The 17683-nt window shown below is 35.1% G+C and overlaps 1 protein-coding gene across 1 annotated transcript in view; it reads right to left on the reverse strand.

The window, feature by feature from the left end:
* Positions 1–16015, reverse strand: part of HCN1 (hyperpolarization activated cyclic nucleotide gated potassium channel 1) — a 767054-nt gene extending 751039 nt beyond the window's left edge. Inside the window, exons 1-2 of the mRNA XM_053701261.1 lie at positions 16002–16015; positions 7050–7385 (exon numbers count right to left, since the gene is read on the reverse strand). Of these exons, the coding sequence (XP_053557236.1) occupies positions 7050–7385; positions 16002–16015 (350 nt within the window). The remainder of the gene's footprint in view (positions 1–7049; positions 7386–16001) is intronic.
* Positions 16016–17683: the final 1668 nt, after the last annotated feature.

Here is a 17683-nt window from a genome sequence, read left to right on the forward strand (position 1 = left end):
ATATTACAGCATAGGGGTTTTTATGGCGCTAACACACATCTACCTTTTGTATATATATATATATATATATATATATATATATATATATATATAAATATATTGCGCTAACACACATCTTCCTTTTGTATATATATATATATATATATATATATATAAAAATATATTGCGCTAACACACATCTTCCTTTTGTGTATATATATATATATATATATATATATATTTATATATACATACATAAATATGACACATTATTATTTTGAAACAAATACAATATAAATTGTCCATTATAAAATATTAAATTTATCTCTAGATACAGGTTTAACAAGAGATTATCATAGTACAGTAGACAAAGCAATTATTCAATCATTTAGCATATTCCATGTCATAATCTTTCTTGGAAGACGTGCAGCTATCTAGCAGGGGATGAGCAGTCTGTGTGTTTTTGTCCAAGTTACCAGAGAGACAACTGCAGGAATTAAATGTATGATAGGAATTTGAACTAGAGACAATTACTGCTCTATTGTTTTGCATTTATGACCTCATCCATGGAAAAATTAAACCAATAAACCAAGGTCGTAAGGTGTATTTAAGACAGTAATTATAACTGGAATTTTTATTCTAATTTTTCAAATTCTTAAAAGGCAATAAATGTATCTAATATTCCCAATTCATCATGCCTGTGCTTAAAGATAGAGTGTGCAATTTTAACCAACTTTCCAATTTACTTCTACTATCAAATTTGCGTCATTCTCTTTGATATTCTTTGTTGCAGGAGCAGCAGTGCCCTACTGGGAGCTAGCTGAACACATTGAGTGAGCCAATGACAGAGGCATATATGTTAAGTCATCAATCAGCAGCTAGCTCCCAGTAGTGCAAAGGATACTAAGAAAACAAAGTAAATTAGATAATAGAAGTAAATTAAAAAGTTATTTTAAAGTGCATGCTTTATTATTTATGAAAATTTAATTTTGAATGTACTGTCCCTTTAATGTCATAACATTAGCAAAATGTAAAAGAAAAGTTATATTGTTTACTTCTTTCTACAAATAATCTCCCACTCAGAGCTTCTTGCTCATGTGGTGATAAATTATTCACTAATTGCGCAAACACAACTCCAAATTTTGTTATATAGAAATCAAAACATTTTATTCAGAGTAAAGTTTCATCAAAGAACAACTATTAGATATTGAAGCAAAATGCCAATATACAGTATCTTAATGGCTTTAATCTGTTCACAATATATAACAAAAAAATACAGTATGTTTACAGTTTTCAGTGCATTTCTTATCTAATACATCACTCAATCTTTGCTTAAATATTACATAATGAAGCAATGGTAAAAATATACTACAGTAAATGGATAAAAATCAGACATACATTAAGAAAAAACACATCTGAATGATATTACACATATGCAAAACAATTTAAAAAAGTTCTTATGTATGCTATAATTTTGTGTAAGCAATTAGTGATAATTCACATGGTGGATTAATAATTCTTCTTTGCCAATACCCCAATATATAAATTGTACTTATCTTAAAGAACAATGAAATAAAGTAGAACTGCATAATCAACAAACACATAATAAAACCATAATGCAACATCACTTCAGTCTGAATTTCAAAGTTTTTCTGACTAATTTTAAAGTTCCTTTCATTTTCCTGCCCCTTGTATCACGTGACAGCCATCAGCCAATCACAGACTAATATACATATATACTATAAACACTTGCACATGCTGAGTTGGTGCCTCAGAACATGTGTATATAAAAAAAAAAATGTACAATTTGATAATGGTAAATTAGAAAAAAAAAAATTACACGCATCTGAATCATGAACGTTTCATTTTAACTTTGGTGTCTCTTTATGGTTTTTTCAGCATTTTTTTTAATAAAATATTATTTAGCAGAAATATTCTACAGTTTGAATGTGCTTGTTATGTCTTTCTATAAACAACTAACTCTGGTGCCATACCAGTCTATCAGAATTATTTTTAAATTTAAATCAATTCAGATCAATTTAAAAACAATAGTATACCATTCACTATTCCCCAGATGCCTTCCACTGAGAGGTCTATGCTGTTTAAGGAAGACTTGAGGTTGGAGTCACTGGTTCTCTGTGCGCCGAGCTGAGACCAAAGGGGCGGAATTACATCTGTACCATGGGCAGGGTTGGGTGCACTTTGACCATATTCTGGGCAGTCCCTTGTTTCAGTTTGGGAAAACTGTTGTACGAATTGCCCGTTGTAGTCAGAATGATTGAATGCTCTGCAATAACCAACTAGGCGAACCTCCTTTCTTAGAAAATAAATTGTACTGACCATGCTACTCACTTCACATTTGCATAAATAGCATACAGTATGCAGACACTAAAGCTGCTAAATTGTCATTTGTTTATAATTAAATTCCAAAAGAATTTGAAGAAGTTTCAACATAACAGCACCTTTATTTCTATAGTTTTTTCTTCACTTTCTACATTGACCTTGACCTTAAAAATACTGGTCATGTCAGCAAAATGTCAGTTGGGTGGCATCCCTAGAATCTACTTACAACAGACCCTTCATCTTGCATGGGGACAAAACAAGAATGCTATACCAATACATCGGAAAACAATGTTATGAAGTATCTTTGCACTATTCAGTTTCTACAGCCTCTTCAAAACTCATCCTGACCTACGTAGAGTTGCATATCTTGATGATTTATTTCATTAATGGGATGCATTAGTCAAAATGTAAATGCAGAAAAAATACAAGTCAATACAGTTGGGAGGAGCTTATGCACATTTGCTCTGTACACATTTACAGTAAAAACACACGTGTATTTTAATTTGATTACCATATGGTTTAAATTTACAATTCTGTTTTACTTTCTCTTTGGCTTGTATATTTTTCTCCCCTGATAATCTGTGAAAAACATTATTAAAAATTCCTGTTTCTTATAATTGTTTGTTATTTCTGTTATATTGTATAGTATTTACTGAGTTTTTTTGCCTATAAATCATAAAAAAAAACACCTGAGATGCCAATGTTTTTATTTGTTTATCTATATTTCTATGGGATAAAATGTGTTGATAACTATATGCAAAAATGTATGAAATTTACAGAGGGTCATGTAAAGAGTGTGAAAGTGAGGGGGAGAGAGATAGGAAAGAGATATAGGAAAGGAAATAAAGGAAAATATACATATACCTATTCAAAATCAAGGTAGCCTCCAAATCCAATGAAACCCACATGAAAATATAGGCACCCACTATTCAAAATTCCACATAAAATAGTCATATGTTGGCGCAAACTCTACATTTCACCACATGCATAGATTGTTACAGGAAACAATATGTCCTTTTTTTAGATCAGAGTTTCCTAATACAGTACAATACGTCTCAACTGACGTGAATGGCAAGTAGCAGTTTTTGTTCCATTCTCCATCAATAAACATGAAAATATGCACATGACTTGACCTGTATGGACACAATGTGTAGAAAAATACACGGGACTTGTGCATCACTCTAGCAGACAGAAAAGCAGAGTGTCCAAAGTAAATGGATAGCAATGGCACAACTTGAACAAGTGATATATCCTCTTCTGATTATTCATATATTATAGATTGGTAAGTTCTAAAAAAAAAACATATATCTCAGGTTTTGTGAGATATATGTTTTTTAGAAGCCCCTTGTGACAGGCAAGTGCAGGGTACATCGCTGTTGTTAAGAGGTTAAATTCAATGGCAAAGTAAATACCAGAGTTTAATATTCCATTTAAATGCCAGGGAGATTCTAAACTTGTAATACCCCCACCACAAATATAATACATATATTATAATAATATAGTGACATAATGCATTCTGTGGTGGAGTTTAAGATTAGAATTCCCATGCTTTTTAATTTTCAACTAGTAACTTAAACTCTAGTAGTAGCCTGAGTTATTTGTACCCAAAATAAACCTACATTTATATAAAAGTTATTTTCATTTTGCTTTTAAACCCACTACTGAAAATTAGTTAATTTATATTTTAGAAAACTATTCTACTAATACCATTTGTACAAATATTATAATCAATAAACAATATAGACAGAGTAGAGCTGATTCATTTTGAGGAGCACTAAAATCAATGTTAACAAAAAAGAGAGGTGTGGCGGATGTGGATAAGGAAGATGAGCCTGACAGGGGCATTCATGGTGGATTGCAGAGGGGACAGGCATTAACTTGGGAGACCAGAGAATATGGAATTGCAGTAGTGAAGGTGGGACATGATATGTGAGTGGATAAAAATCTGATCCAATCCAAAACTACATGGACTAGAAGCATATTTTAACTTTAAACAGCCCAGCACACTTACTGCAGCTGCACTATTATACTATAATAATAGTTATATATCATCTATCAATCATCTTTCGCATTATTCTATATTTTAAATTATAACAATTCAAAATGGCTGTTTATTTAACCAATAAAGATCCAAAACGTTAATACTTGCTTCCCTTTGCAAGCATACTTACTGTATGTACCTGTGCTACCAAAGAGCTATAAATGTATATACCAAAGAGCTATAAATGTATATACCAAAGAGCTATAAATGTATATACCAAAGAGCTATAAATGTATATACCAAAGAGCTATATATTTTTACTGCGTACACTGTGTTTAAGCATTTTTCACTTAATTCAGCAATTTTAGTCTATTTACCTCCAATTTTTGTCTATTTACTGATCAGTACAGACAGACTCATTATTTGTCTTTCTGTTATGCAAATATTAAACTTGACTTTTTTGTTTACTATGTAAGAATGTAGTAGTTCACAAAATGACCAGTGGGGCAACCAGCAAAACTAGATTAATAGATTACAAAATAAGTAGTCTGAAATAATTGGTAATGTTATATAGATTTACGCATGTTTGGGAAACCTAAATATTCCAATGACTATTTTTTAGAAAAAGAGGTGTAGCAAATATGAATAATTTGCACAAGTGTTGTTAAATTAAACATGTACCAAACTTTGTAATAATGATTTATCAGATTTGAAAAATAGCATTATGCATGTATTATAATATGTAAAAACTCATTACTACATAATGTTTGCTATCAATAAAATATATATTCATATGTTTGTATTTTCAATTAATATTTCTTTATTTAGATATTTTACCAAATAGTTTTTCAACTATAATAAAACATTGGTGATTTATTATTTTTAAGCACATTTCTTGTGAATACATTTTTTTAGCTCAATCTCTTAAATCATATAAAAGTCAGACACAAATAAAATATTGCATAGCATGTTGAAATTTTATTACATTTATTAACATATAATGCTAAATGTATTTTTTATTTATAGTAATGTGTGGAAGTATTCCTTGAAGTAATTTATATTTGTCTATTTTGTACATTAAAGTACCCTATAATCCTAAAGATATATGATGCAACAGGTAATCCATGGCATATAATTACTTGCATGAGCTTGCAGATATCGAGATATCTACAATTAGTTAATTATATCATATAAACTTAACTTTTAAAACATTGTAACAGTAAATAAATATATTTTTTATCCTGTGGTCCTAATGCTTAAACACTACATAAATGTAAATATTTTGACAGACCAGTATTTGCTTTTGTTTGTTTGCTATCTTAAACAATAATGATTACAAACATAGTTTCCTTATGTCAGGCATAGGTTTTTTTTTGTTTTTTTGTAGACTTTCTATGCATTTACAAACTAAGCTTTAGAGATAATTGTACAACTCTGAGCTGATAAATATATATTTAAGTATTTGCCCTTATTTCTAGATTTGGCACAGTGCCAGGAAAATCTGTTCTGATTAATCAAAGGAGATAGCATAATTGAAAAAGCTTGCTAAATTTAGTTTGGGATATGATAAACTAAGACATCCACTATACTAGTTCTACACTTATCTATCATTTTTATGGCTTTAAATCTAGAAGTTTAACTACACAGCAGCACATACAACAGTTACTACATTATACTAATATTGAACTGTAAAGCTCTCAATATTAGTATCCTCAATGCTACAATTCAGCACCATGGACAGATCCTAGATATTGCATGATCTGAAAATGCTACTTTTTTTATTATTAAAAAAAACAAAACACACAAACACAAAAAAATATTTAAAACATGCTGTTTCTGAAATTATTGGTGTCAGTGAAAGTGTCCTAAATTGTAGGCCGTTTCTTAACATGGAAACAGACATCTGGTGGTTTAGTTGGTGGTTTTGAGTAACATGTTTTACATGTAAATTCTACAGTTACTACAGACCTGTGGTCAATACATGCTGCATTTATAAAAATGAGCTCCACTGACAGGTAGAAGAATATTCCTAGTTGGTTGATGCATACAAATAAAAGCACGTGAAAAGCAAGGCATATCTGTTTTTATTTTAGCCTTGACTAAAATATCATCTGTCTAATTCCCAGCAGAGCTGGATAGTTCTACAGCAAATGCAATTTATTATTTTATCTATATTTTATAGGTGTATGAAATGACTGACATAGAGCAGACACTGGATTCTTTCAAGGTCATTGTTTCTGCAAATCTATTAAGCTTCCCCAGCAACTGTAGGACCTTAATAATAAAAATGACACAAGATATTGCACGTCTAATCTTAACATAAAATATGCCCGGTATGTCCAAGACCAATTAATCACCCATACTGCCAAAATTACAACACGTTGATCCCTGAACTCAATAGAGACAAAAATGCAATAGAAGGAGAAATTTACTATTTTAACCCCTAAGGAGGGAAGGTTTTCTGTACCTTTGCATTGCATTAACATTGTAATATTATTTCATGCAGTAATTTATTTTCTTTTGAGCTTTGTCTTAGATAAATATTTCACCTTGTACTTCAACTATCTTTTTCAAACCCAAAGTTTGGCAATTAGAAAGCAGCTGTACTGTTACACACTTGCACAATCAGCTTGGCATTAATACGTCTACAAAGTAATTGTTCACTACTTGTGGCATCTGCCACCCAGAGGAAACAGTTTTGAGCTGGGATTACTGGAGGTAGATTTACAGTAGATTAACCGTTTACCTGAAATCACTATAGGGATGTATGATCCAAACGCCTGCAGTTTTAACCCTTTCTTGTTCTTTTTCCACTGCCTTTTGACTGCCAAACATACGAAGGGAGAATTTATTGACTCCTGGTTGTAAGAGCGAGCTGAATTGCCTTTGCATGAATCCATACGGTCTGCTGGGCCCCTCTGCATCTTCCAAGCCAACCCCTGGGTCCTCGCCATCTGTTTTAAAGCAAACTGAGTTGCCATGCTCTTTCACACTAGAACTGCTTGCTGTCAGACTTTTCTCTCCTTTTCCTTGGAAAACGTTATTGCCATCGTCCCTGCTGTTTGAGGATGAGTTCAGTTTGCTTTCCATGGAGTCCTCGAGGATATTTCTTGTTTTTTTTTCTTCTTTTTTTTGGGGGGGAGAGGGAAGATGTAGGAACGAGTACTGGGCTCAGCGAGCTCTTGGTCTACACCTCTCCTACTCTCATCTGATGCCCTTCAGGAGATCAGCCTCTCTCCTCTGCTGCTACTGCAGCTGATGTGGAAGCCCAGACACAGGGCTCTGCGTCTACCGCTCACTGCTGCCACCTAATGGCACAAGACAGAAGTCTGTCCTCTGCTCTCCTCAGTACCTGGTGACATTGAGCCCGAGTCCTTGAGGAATAGTCGTTTTTTTCCAGTACCCAACATTATTTTATGTATTTGCTATAGGAAATGTATAATGTTCATTAACATAATAATTGCAAAATATATTTATTTTCACAGTATCAATTGACATCAAAGCAACCAGTTCTTAAAGAAAAAAAACCCAAATCTTTCAGAATGTACAGTAATTTATGTATTCGAGTGACTTAGCATTTATAAAGAAGAATTGAGCACATGATTACGTATTTGTAGCCTGAGATAACACAAAAACCTAACCCATACAGAATACATTATAGAGTAGAATTGTAATGTCACAAAATGCTCTTTATGGTGAAACAGAACATGCATTTATTTCCTTGTCATATATCACGTGCAATAAATGCTGACGCTCCCAGCATGAATAACTAGCGAATTTTAGTTAATGAAATAGCAACAGCTTGAAAGAAAGTCTGCACTGTTGAGCAGGAGATGTAGTCTCTGAATACCAGAATAAAAACAAACAGAAGTTTTAAAGGCATGAAATGCAGGTTATGTATATTAAGAATAATGAGCACGTACTGTATAATGATGTTTGTGACCTCAGATCTTTAAATATTGTTTGTAATGTCTGCAATGCGCATTGGTAGCGCAATGGACTGAGCATTGTCTGCATCTCTGGCACTTGATCCTATTTAGCACTATCTTTCCTCTATATTCCAACACTGTGCCCTGGCATTTCTTCTGTACAGCTCCCCAGGCAATGTATCTGCACTCTACAGATGATTAGTGCTGGCAAAGAGCACAATGTTGTCATTGTTCTCCCATTGGGACGTGGGGCATCTAATTACTACAGGAAGGGTATGATCCAACTAAACTGCAACATTATTCTTAGTACCCTAGTTTTCCAATGTATTACAGAATGTACTCAACTTTACAGGGGTGGAGAGTGGTGTAGCTGACAACTGATTAAAGCTGTATGTATTTATAAACAATCATTTATTTGTTGGATACACATATTTATCAATAATGGTGCACTTATGTTAGTGACAGAAATCTGACAGGTAGAATTAGCAGCCACTACAAGTTTCATGATAAAGGACACTGTGGCAGAAATGATTGAGCAACGCATTGCTGCAGACCTCTTTGGAGTTAATGCAGTTCTTCTCACTAAATAGGACGAATTAGGATACACAATTCCTTCCTACAGCCATGATGTAGCAACAGCACCAAAGCAAATGGCAAAGCTTGTTGCATTTGTGGCTGTCATAGTGACACATGATGCTATTGGCTACAGGTTTATTAGCTTGGGCTGGTAAATGCTGTGTGATTGAAAAATGGATTAGAATGAGAACAGAAGGTTTTTCACTGCTCCTAACACCAGGCATGTACAGACTGCTCACAGTTCAAAGCATGAGGCAAATTGTTGCATGAGCAAGCACCATGCTTTAACACACTGGCTGCTATGACAGCATCTTCAACATCTTCAAAATGTTGATTGTGAAATCTTAAGTATATGTGGCTGTCATCAAATCAGTGATCTTACAAGTGTATGATTCCTTGAATCACAGATAAGTTCACCAAGTGAATTACAAGAACAAACGTTTAGCTGCCAGCGTTTTCCTTTTGGTTAAAGCTGAAATGTGATGGTTCAAAAACATGCTGTGTTAGATTCACTGAGACTGTACAAGTCTCCAGCACTGTGAATATCTATTGTGTTGTATGGAGTCTGTTCCCTGAAACTGTATCTTCCCATTCTTAATTGAATGGTCTGGGAAAAATAATATACAATAAAGGAATTAGAGAGACTAGCATAGGAAAGCTATGGGGGCTCATGAAATGGTCTCTGAAGAATATGCAGTCAAGCTATCTATTTTATAGCATTGATTTATGTTAACTGAGTACCAAATGTAAGTTTTATTAAAAGGAAATTCTAATTAAAAAAAGTGACATGCTTTAATTCATTTGCACGTGCAATTTTTACATTACTTGTCCTATATAGATATATTTATAATCCTAACAAAAAGGTTAAACACATAGTTAAATCAGGGATACCCTTAGAATTGCCAGGGTCCTTGGCAAGACAAATTTATGGGTCTCCTTAGCCCAGCCCCCTTATTCTCCATGTATTCCCTGCCCCTATGGTCCACACCTGTCCTATCATTCAGTGTATCCTATATAAGGAATAACATTATATATTATACATCCTGATACCATAAACACTTCTTCATAAACTAAATACATGAAACACATTGTGGTTGCTCATATGCTCATCCCTGACAGTGTGGGGTCCTCTTGCAGGTCTTTTTGGTAGCATCAAGCATTAAAGCTCCTGAGGATATAGGTTTGAATGGTAATTCACCTTTGCAAGGGTTAAAAAAATATTTGAAAACATTTATTTTGAATGTAGATCTTTTGCAATGAGTGTTTTATTGCTAATGTTTGCTATGCATATATACAATTACTTTAATATCCCTTTAACATTGAAAATGTAATGTTTTATAAAGACAAAAGCGTTGAAGGAGTAGTATAATAATGAACGGAAACACAGAATAAAGCTGAGTGAAACATTTCTCTTTATAATTCAAAATACTCTCTCATTCTTTTGGAACCAAGTGTAAAACCAATAAAGCACACAAACTGTGATGTAGGCCAGTTAGCTGTCTGGACATCTTCCCAGACACCATGTATCCAGATGTCTCTGACCTCAGTTACTAGAATGTATAAATGAACATAGTGACTAAATATATATATTAGACAGTTTTAGGTTTGTAAATAGATACATACATACATAGATAAATAGATTTAATGTTATATATATGTATATATATATATATATATATATATATATATATATAAACTGTATATTTACTGTATATATGTATGTATATATATATATATATATATATATATATATATATATATATATATAGATGCATATATGTCACTAGATAGATAGATAGAGATAGATAGATGATAGTAAACTATAGTAATATGTTCCACCTTTTATATATAAAAAAAAGTAATGTGGGTGCTGCATTATTGACATAAATTATTTGATTTATTATTTGGTATGTTTTTCTATATAAAAGAAAGAGGAAAAACAGACAGATAGATAGATGATAGCTAGATAGATGTTTTTCATTTTTGCTACACAATATTCTTGCCAGTTGAGTTTGGCAAAAAATATTTGGACAGTAGACTAAATACTGTAAATAATTCACCTACATAAAGAATAAAAACTCATTTATATATACATCATAAACTCTAGTGAGCTATTTCTCTGTACTGTTTCTCATTTGCTTTCATTTACTAAGCTTTTTACATCATCATCACCCTGTTATCTGCATTTCCTTGCTATTGCGTAGATAGTAGTGGCTGCCAGCCAGGCTGTTGTACACCATGCCTATCCCTCTTATTGCCTAAGCTTAATGTCAAAGGTGAACAAAGTGATTAAGTGCTTCTCTTATATTCCTATCACAGTTATCTCTGGCACAAGTGGATTTGCTGCCATCTGGCTAATGAAGTCAGGCAGAATGATCCACTCTTGTTTGTAGACAATAATCTTGCTTGTAACTTGCAGCTCCTGTGGATATAGAGAAAAACAAGTTTGTTTTAGTTTGTGATACATCTTTAAATTTGCATTTTGCTGGGTTCTGGCACCTTAAGCCTCTATTTTATAATTAAAGGGATAGAAAAGTAAAAAAATAAACTTTCATGATTCAGACAGAGCACTGGTTTTCAAACATGTCCTAAAGCCTCCCCAACAGGCCAGGTTTTCAAGATTACCTTTGATGAGAGCGGGTAAAATAACCATGCTGATTATTATACTTGTGCTCCATTTCAGATATTCTCAAAATGGGACCTGTTAGGGAGGTAGAGAAAACCAGTGAGGTAGAGTGTGCCATTTTAAACAACTATAAAGATTTTTTGTATTTTTTTTCTTATTTTCTTAAGATCTTTGTTGCAGAGCATACCTAGTTTATTGGTGGGTGCACATACAGGGAGTGCAGAATTATTAGGCAAGTTGTATTTTTGAGGATTAATTTTATTATTGAACAACAACCATGTTCTCAATGAACCCAAAAAACTCATTAATATCAAAGCTGAATAGTTTTGGAAGTAGTTTTTAGTTTGTTTTTAGTTATAGCTATTTTAGGGGGATATCTGTGTGTGCAGGTGACTATTACTGTGCATAATTATTAGGCAACTTAACAAAAAAACAAATATATACCCATTTCAATTATTTATTTTTACCAGTGAAACCAATATAACATCTCAACATTCACAAATATACATTTCTGACATTCAAAAACAAAACAAAAACAAATCAGTGACCAATATAGCCACCTTTCTTTGCAAGGACACTCAAAAGCCTGCCATCCATGGATTCTGTCAGTGTTTTGATCTGTTCACCATCAACATTGCGCGCAGCAGCAACCACAGCCTCCCAGATACTGTTCAGAGAGGTGTACTGTTTTCCCTCCTTGTAAATCTCACATTTGATGATGGACCACAGGTTCTCAATGGGGTTCAGATCAGGTGAACAAGGAGGCCATGTCATTAGATTTTCTTCTTTTATACCCTTTCTTGCCAGCCACGCTGTGGAGTACTTGGACGCGTGTGATGGAGCATTGTCCTGCATGAAAATCATGTTTTTCTTGAAGGATGCAGACTTCTTCCTGTACCACTGCTTGAAGAAGGTGTCTTCCAGAAACTGGCAGTAGGACTGGGAGTTGAGCTTGACTCCATCCTCAACCCGAAAAGGCCCCACAAGCTCATCTTTGATGATACCAGCCCAAACCAGTACTCCACCTCCACCTTGCTGGCGTCTGAGTCGGACTGGAGCTCTCTGCCCTTTACCAATCCAGCCACGGGCCCATCCATCTGGCCCATCAAGACTCACTCTCATTTCATCAGTCCATAAAACCTTAGAAAAATCAGTCTTGCGATATTTCTTGGCCCAGTCTTGACGTTTCAGCTTGTGTGTCTTGTTCAGTGGTGGTCATCTTTCAGCCTTTCTTACATTGGCCATGTCTCTGAGTATTGCACACCTTGTGCTTTTGGGCACTCCAGTGATGTTGCAGCTCTGAAATATGGCCAAACTGGTGGCAAGTGGCATCTTGGCAGCTGCACGCTTGACTTTTCTCAGTTCATGGGCAGTTATTTTGCGCCTTGGTTTTTCCACACGCTTCTTGCGACCCTGTTGACTATTTTGAATGAAACGCTTGATTGTTCGATGATCACGCTTCAGAAGCTTTGCAATTTTAAGAGTGCTGCATCCCTCTGCAAGATATCTCACTATTTTTGACTTTTCTGAGCCTGTCAAGTCCTTCTTTTGACCCATTTTGCCAAAGGAAAGGAAGTTGCCTAATAATTATGCACACCTGATATAGGGTGTTGATGTCATTAGACCACACCCCTTCTCATTACAGAGATGCACATCACCTAATATGCTTAATTGGTAGTAGGCTTTCGAGCCTATACAGCTTGGAGTAAGACAACATGCATAAAGAGGATGATGTGGTCAAAATACTCATTTGCCTAATAATTCTGCACTCCCTGTATATATTGTATAAAATTGTAAGCTCTATCTGAATCATGAAATACATTTTTGGGGTTTCATGTCCCTTTAATGTAAATACGTAGCAATATATCTTGGAAATCACAGTGTCTTTTCCCCCCCAAATTACCCCCCTTCTTACCTTCAGACTGACAGTTTCTTAGTTTAAAGGGAAGATAAAACCATTTACATATGCCTTATCCCCATACTTATAATGTAAAAGGGGTCTTTAGCCCCATATTTTGGCCAAGGTACATAAGCTCACCTGCTCGTGCTAAGACAAATCCCATAGGCGAGTCCTACTGTAATATAATTCAATATTTGATGTATTTAAAATAATTTAGTACTAAAGGCCTAGCTATTTAAAGCTCTCTGGTTTGGTGAGATTAAGAAGTCTCATCAGTATTGTAAGGGCCCTCAAAGAATTTTAGAAAAACAAATTAGTAAAACGCTAACTAGAAAATATCTAATGTAATGTTATCTCATGGGATTTCAGGTGATATTTTCTTGTCATCATTTTACTGATATTTGCATCACTTTCATGGGATTCAACATTTGTGTTTTATGTCCCATGTATTTTGCATGGTTTCTCTCCATGATGGTGAGTTTTTGATAAGTGGGTCCTTAGTTTGATGGGACATAGGGGCATATTTATCAAGCTCCGTATGGAGCTTGATGCCCTGTGGTACCACTGCTCCTTAACCTGTCCGCCTGCTCTGAGGCAGCAGACAAAAATCAACCCGATCAAATACGATTGGGTTGATTGACACCCCCTGCTCCAATCTGCAGGGGGCGGCATTGCACCAGCAGTTCACAAGAACTGCTGGTGCAATGATAAATGCGGAGCGCATATGCTGTCAGCATTTATCGATGTGCAGCGGACATGATTCGCTATATCGGATCATGTCCGCTCGCACAATCATATATATGCCCCAATATACTCAAACAATGTTTCAAAAGGTATTACAGAGATTTGTCTTTAGAAAGTTGAATCATCCTCTTTTGAATTAACCAACCGTATCTTTGGGAGTTGTTCCTGCCATCCATTGAGCAATAGAGACCCAGGACTTGGTTGTACACAATCATCTACTTCCTGTTATTTTACTTTAAACAACTTTGACCTCAGCTTTTCCATGCAAAAATGTGTCAACATGTTAATCTGCTACTCTTATACATGAAAAACATTTTGAATAACGTCCCTATAAATTATTTTTTATTTTTTATTAGACAGCATTTTAAAACATATTACAGTTGTTTTGTTTGTTGTTTTTTGTTTTTTAACGGCTAGATTTGGAGTTTGGCGGTAAAAGGGCTGTTAACGCTCCGCGGGTTTTTTTCTGGCCGCACCATAAATTTAACTCTGGTATCGAGAGTTCAAACAAATGCTGCGTTAGGCTCCAAAAAAGGAGCGTAGAGCATATTTAGCGCAAATGCAACTCTCGATACCAGAGTTGCTTACGGACGCGGCCGGCCTCAAAAACGTGCTCGTGCACGATTCTCCCATAGGAAACAATGGGGCTGTTTGAGCTGAAAAAAAACCTAACACCTGCAAAAAAGCAGCGTTCAGCTCCTAACGCAGCCCCATTGTTTCCTATGGGGAAACACTTCCTACGTCTGCACCTAACACTCTAACATGTACCCCGAGTCTAAACACCCCTAACCTTACACTTATTAACCCCTAATATGCCGCCCCCGCTATCACTGACCCCTGCATTACACTTTTAACCCCTAATCTTCCGCTCCGTAAACCGCCGCCACCTACGTTATCCCTATGTACCCCTAATCTGCTGCCCTAACATCGCCGACCCCTATGTTATATTTATTAACCCCTAATCTGCCCCCCACAACGTCGCCGACACCTACCTACACTTATTAACCCCTAATCTGCCGAGCGGACCTGAGCGCTACTATAATAAAGTTATTAACCCCTAATCCGCCTCACTAACCCTATAATAAATAGTATTAACCCCTAATCTGCCCTCCCTAACATCGCCGACACCTAACTTCAAACATTAACCCCTAATCTGCCGACTGGAGCTCACCGCTATTCTAATAAATGTATTAACCCCTAAAGCTAAGTCTAACCCTAACACTAACACCCCCCTAAGTTAAATATAATTTTTATCTAACGAAATAAATTAACTCTTATTAAATAAATGATTCCTATTTAAAGCTAAATACTTACCTGTAAAATAAACCCTAATATAGCTACAATATAAATTACATTTATATTATAGCTATTTTAGGATTAATATTTATTTTACAGGTAACTTTGTATTTATTTTAACCAGGTACAATAGCTATTAAATAGTTAAGAACTATTTAATAGTTACCTAGTTAAAATAATTACAAATTTACCTGTAAAATAAATCCTAACCTAAGATATAATTAAACCTAACACTACCCTATCAATAAAATAATTAAATAAACTACCTACAATTACCTACAATTAACCTAACACTACACTATCAATAAATTAATTAAACACAATTGCTACAAATAAATACAATTAAATAAACTATCTAAAGTACAAAAAATAAAAAAGAACTAAGTTACAGAAAATAAAAAAATATTTACAAACATAAGAAAAATATTACAACAATTTTAAACTAATTACACCTACTCTAAGCCCCCTAATAAAATAACAAAGACCCCCAAAATAAAAAATTCCCTACCCTATTCTAAAATACAAAAATTACAAGCTCTTTTACCTTACCAGCCCTGAACAGGGCCCTTTGCGGGGCATGCCCCAAGAATTTCAGCTCTTTTGCCTGTAAAAAAAAACATACAATACCCCCCCCCCAACATTACAACCCACCACCCACATACCCCTAATCTAACCCAAACCCCCTTAAATAAACCTAACACTAATCCCCTGAAGATCTTCCTACCTTGTCTTCACCATCCAGGTATCACCGATCCGTCCTGGCTCCAAGATCTTCATCCAACCCAAGCGGGGGTTGGCGATCCATAATCCGGTGCTCCAAAGTCTTCCTCCTATCCGGCAAGAAGAGGACATCCGGACCGGCAAACATCTTCTCCAAGCGGCATCTTCTATGTTCTTCCATCCGATGACGACCGGCTCCATCTTGAAGACCTCCAGCGCGGATCCATCCTCTTCTTCCGACGACTAGACGACGAATGACGGTTCCTTTAAGGGACGTCATCCAAGATGGCGTCCCTCGAATTCCGATTGGCTGATAGGATTCTATCAGCCAATCGGAATTAAGGTAGGAATATTCTGATTGGCTGATGGAATCAGCCAATCAGAATCAAGTTCAATCCGATTGGCTGATCCAATCAGCCAATCAGATTGAGCTCGCATTCTATTGGCTGATCGGAACAGCCAATAGAATGCGAGCTCAATCTGATTGGCTGATTGGATCAGCCAATCGGATTGAACTTGATTCTGATTGGCTGATTCCATCAGCCAATCAGAAAATTCCTACCTTAATTCCGATTGGCTGATAGAATCCTATCAGCCAATCGGAATTCGAGGGACGCCATCTTGGATGACGTCCCTTAAAGGAACCGTCATTCGTCGTCTAGTCGTCGGAAGAAGAGGATGGATCTGCGCTGGAGGTCTTCAAGATGGAGCCGGTCGTCATCGGATGGAAGAACATAGAAGATGCCGCTTGGAGAAGATGTTTGCCGGTCCGGATGTCCTCTTCTTGCCGGATAGGAGGAAGACTTTGGAGCACCGGATTATGGATCGCCAACCCCCGCTTGGGTTGGATGAAGATCTTGGAGCCAGGACGGATCGGTGATACCTGGATGGTGAAGACAAGGTAGGAAGATCATCAGGGGATTAGTGTTAGGTTTATTTAAGGGGGTTTGGGTTAGATTAGGGGTATGTGGGTGGTGGGTTGTAATGTTGGGGGGGGGGGTATTGTATGTTTTTTTTTACAGGCAAAAGAGCTGAAATTCTTGGGGCATGCCCCGCAAAGGGCCCTGTTCAGGGCTGGTAAGGTAAAAGAGCTTGTAATTTTTGTATTTTAGAATAGGGTAGGGAATTTTTTATTTTGGGGGTCTTTGTTATTTTATTAGGGGGCTTAGAGTAGGTGTAATTAGTTTAAAATTGTTGTAATATTTTTCTTATGTTTGTAAATATTTTTTTATTTTCTGTAACTTAGTTCTTTTTTATTTTTTGTACTTTAGATAGTTTATTTAATTGTATTTATTTGTAGCAATTGTGTTTAATTAATTTATTGATAGTGTAGTGTTAGGTTAATTGTAGGTAATTGTAGGTAGTTTATTTAATTATTTTATTGATAGGGTAGTGTTAGGTTTAATTATATCTTAGGTTAGGATTTATTTTACAGGTAAATTTGTAATTATTTTAACTAGGTAACTATTAAATAGTTCTTAACTATTTAATAGCTATTGTACCTGGTTAAAATAAATACAAAGTTACCTGTAAAATAAATATTAATCCTAAAATAGCTATAATATAAATGTAATTTATATTGTAGCTAT

Source organism: Bombina bombina, chromosome 2, assembly GCF_027579735.1.
Source record: "Bombina bombina isolate aBomBom1 chromosome 2, aBomBom1.pri, whole genome shotgun sequence".
In the NCBI taxonomy this organism is placed as follows: Eukaryota; Metazoa; Chordata; class Amphibia; order Anura; family Bombinatoridae; genus Bombina; species Bombina bombina.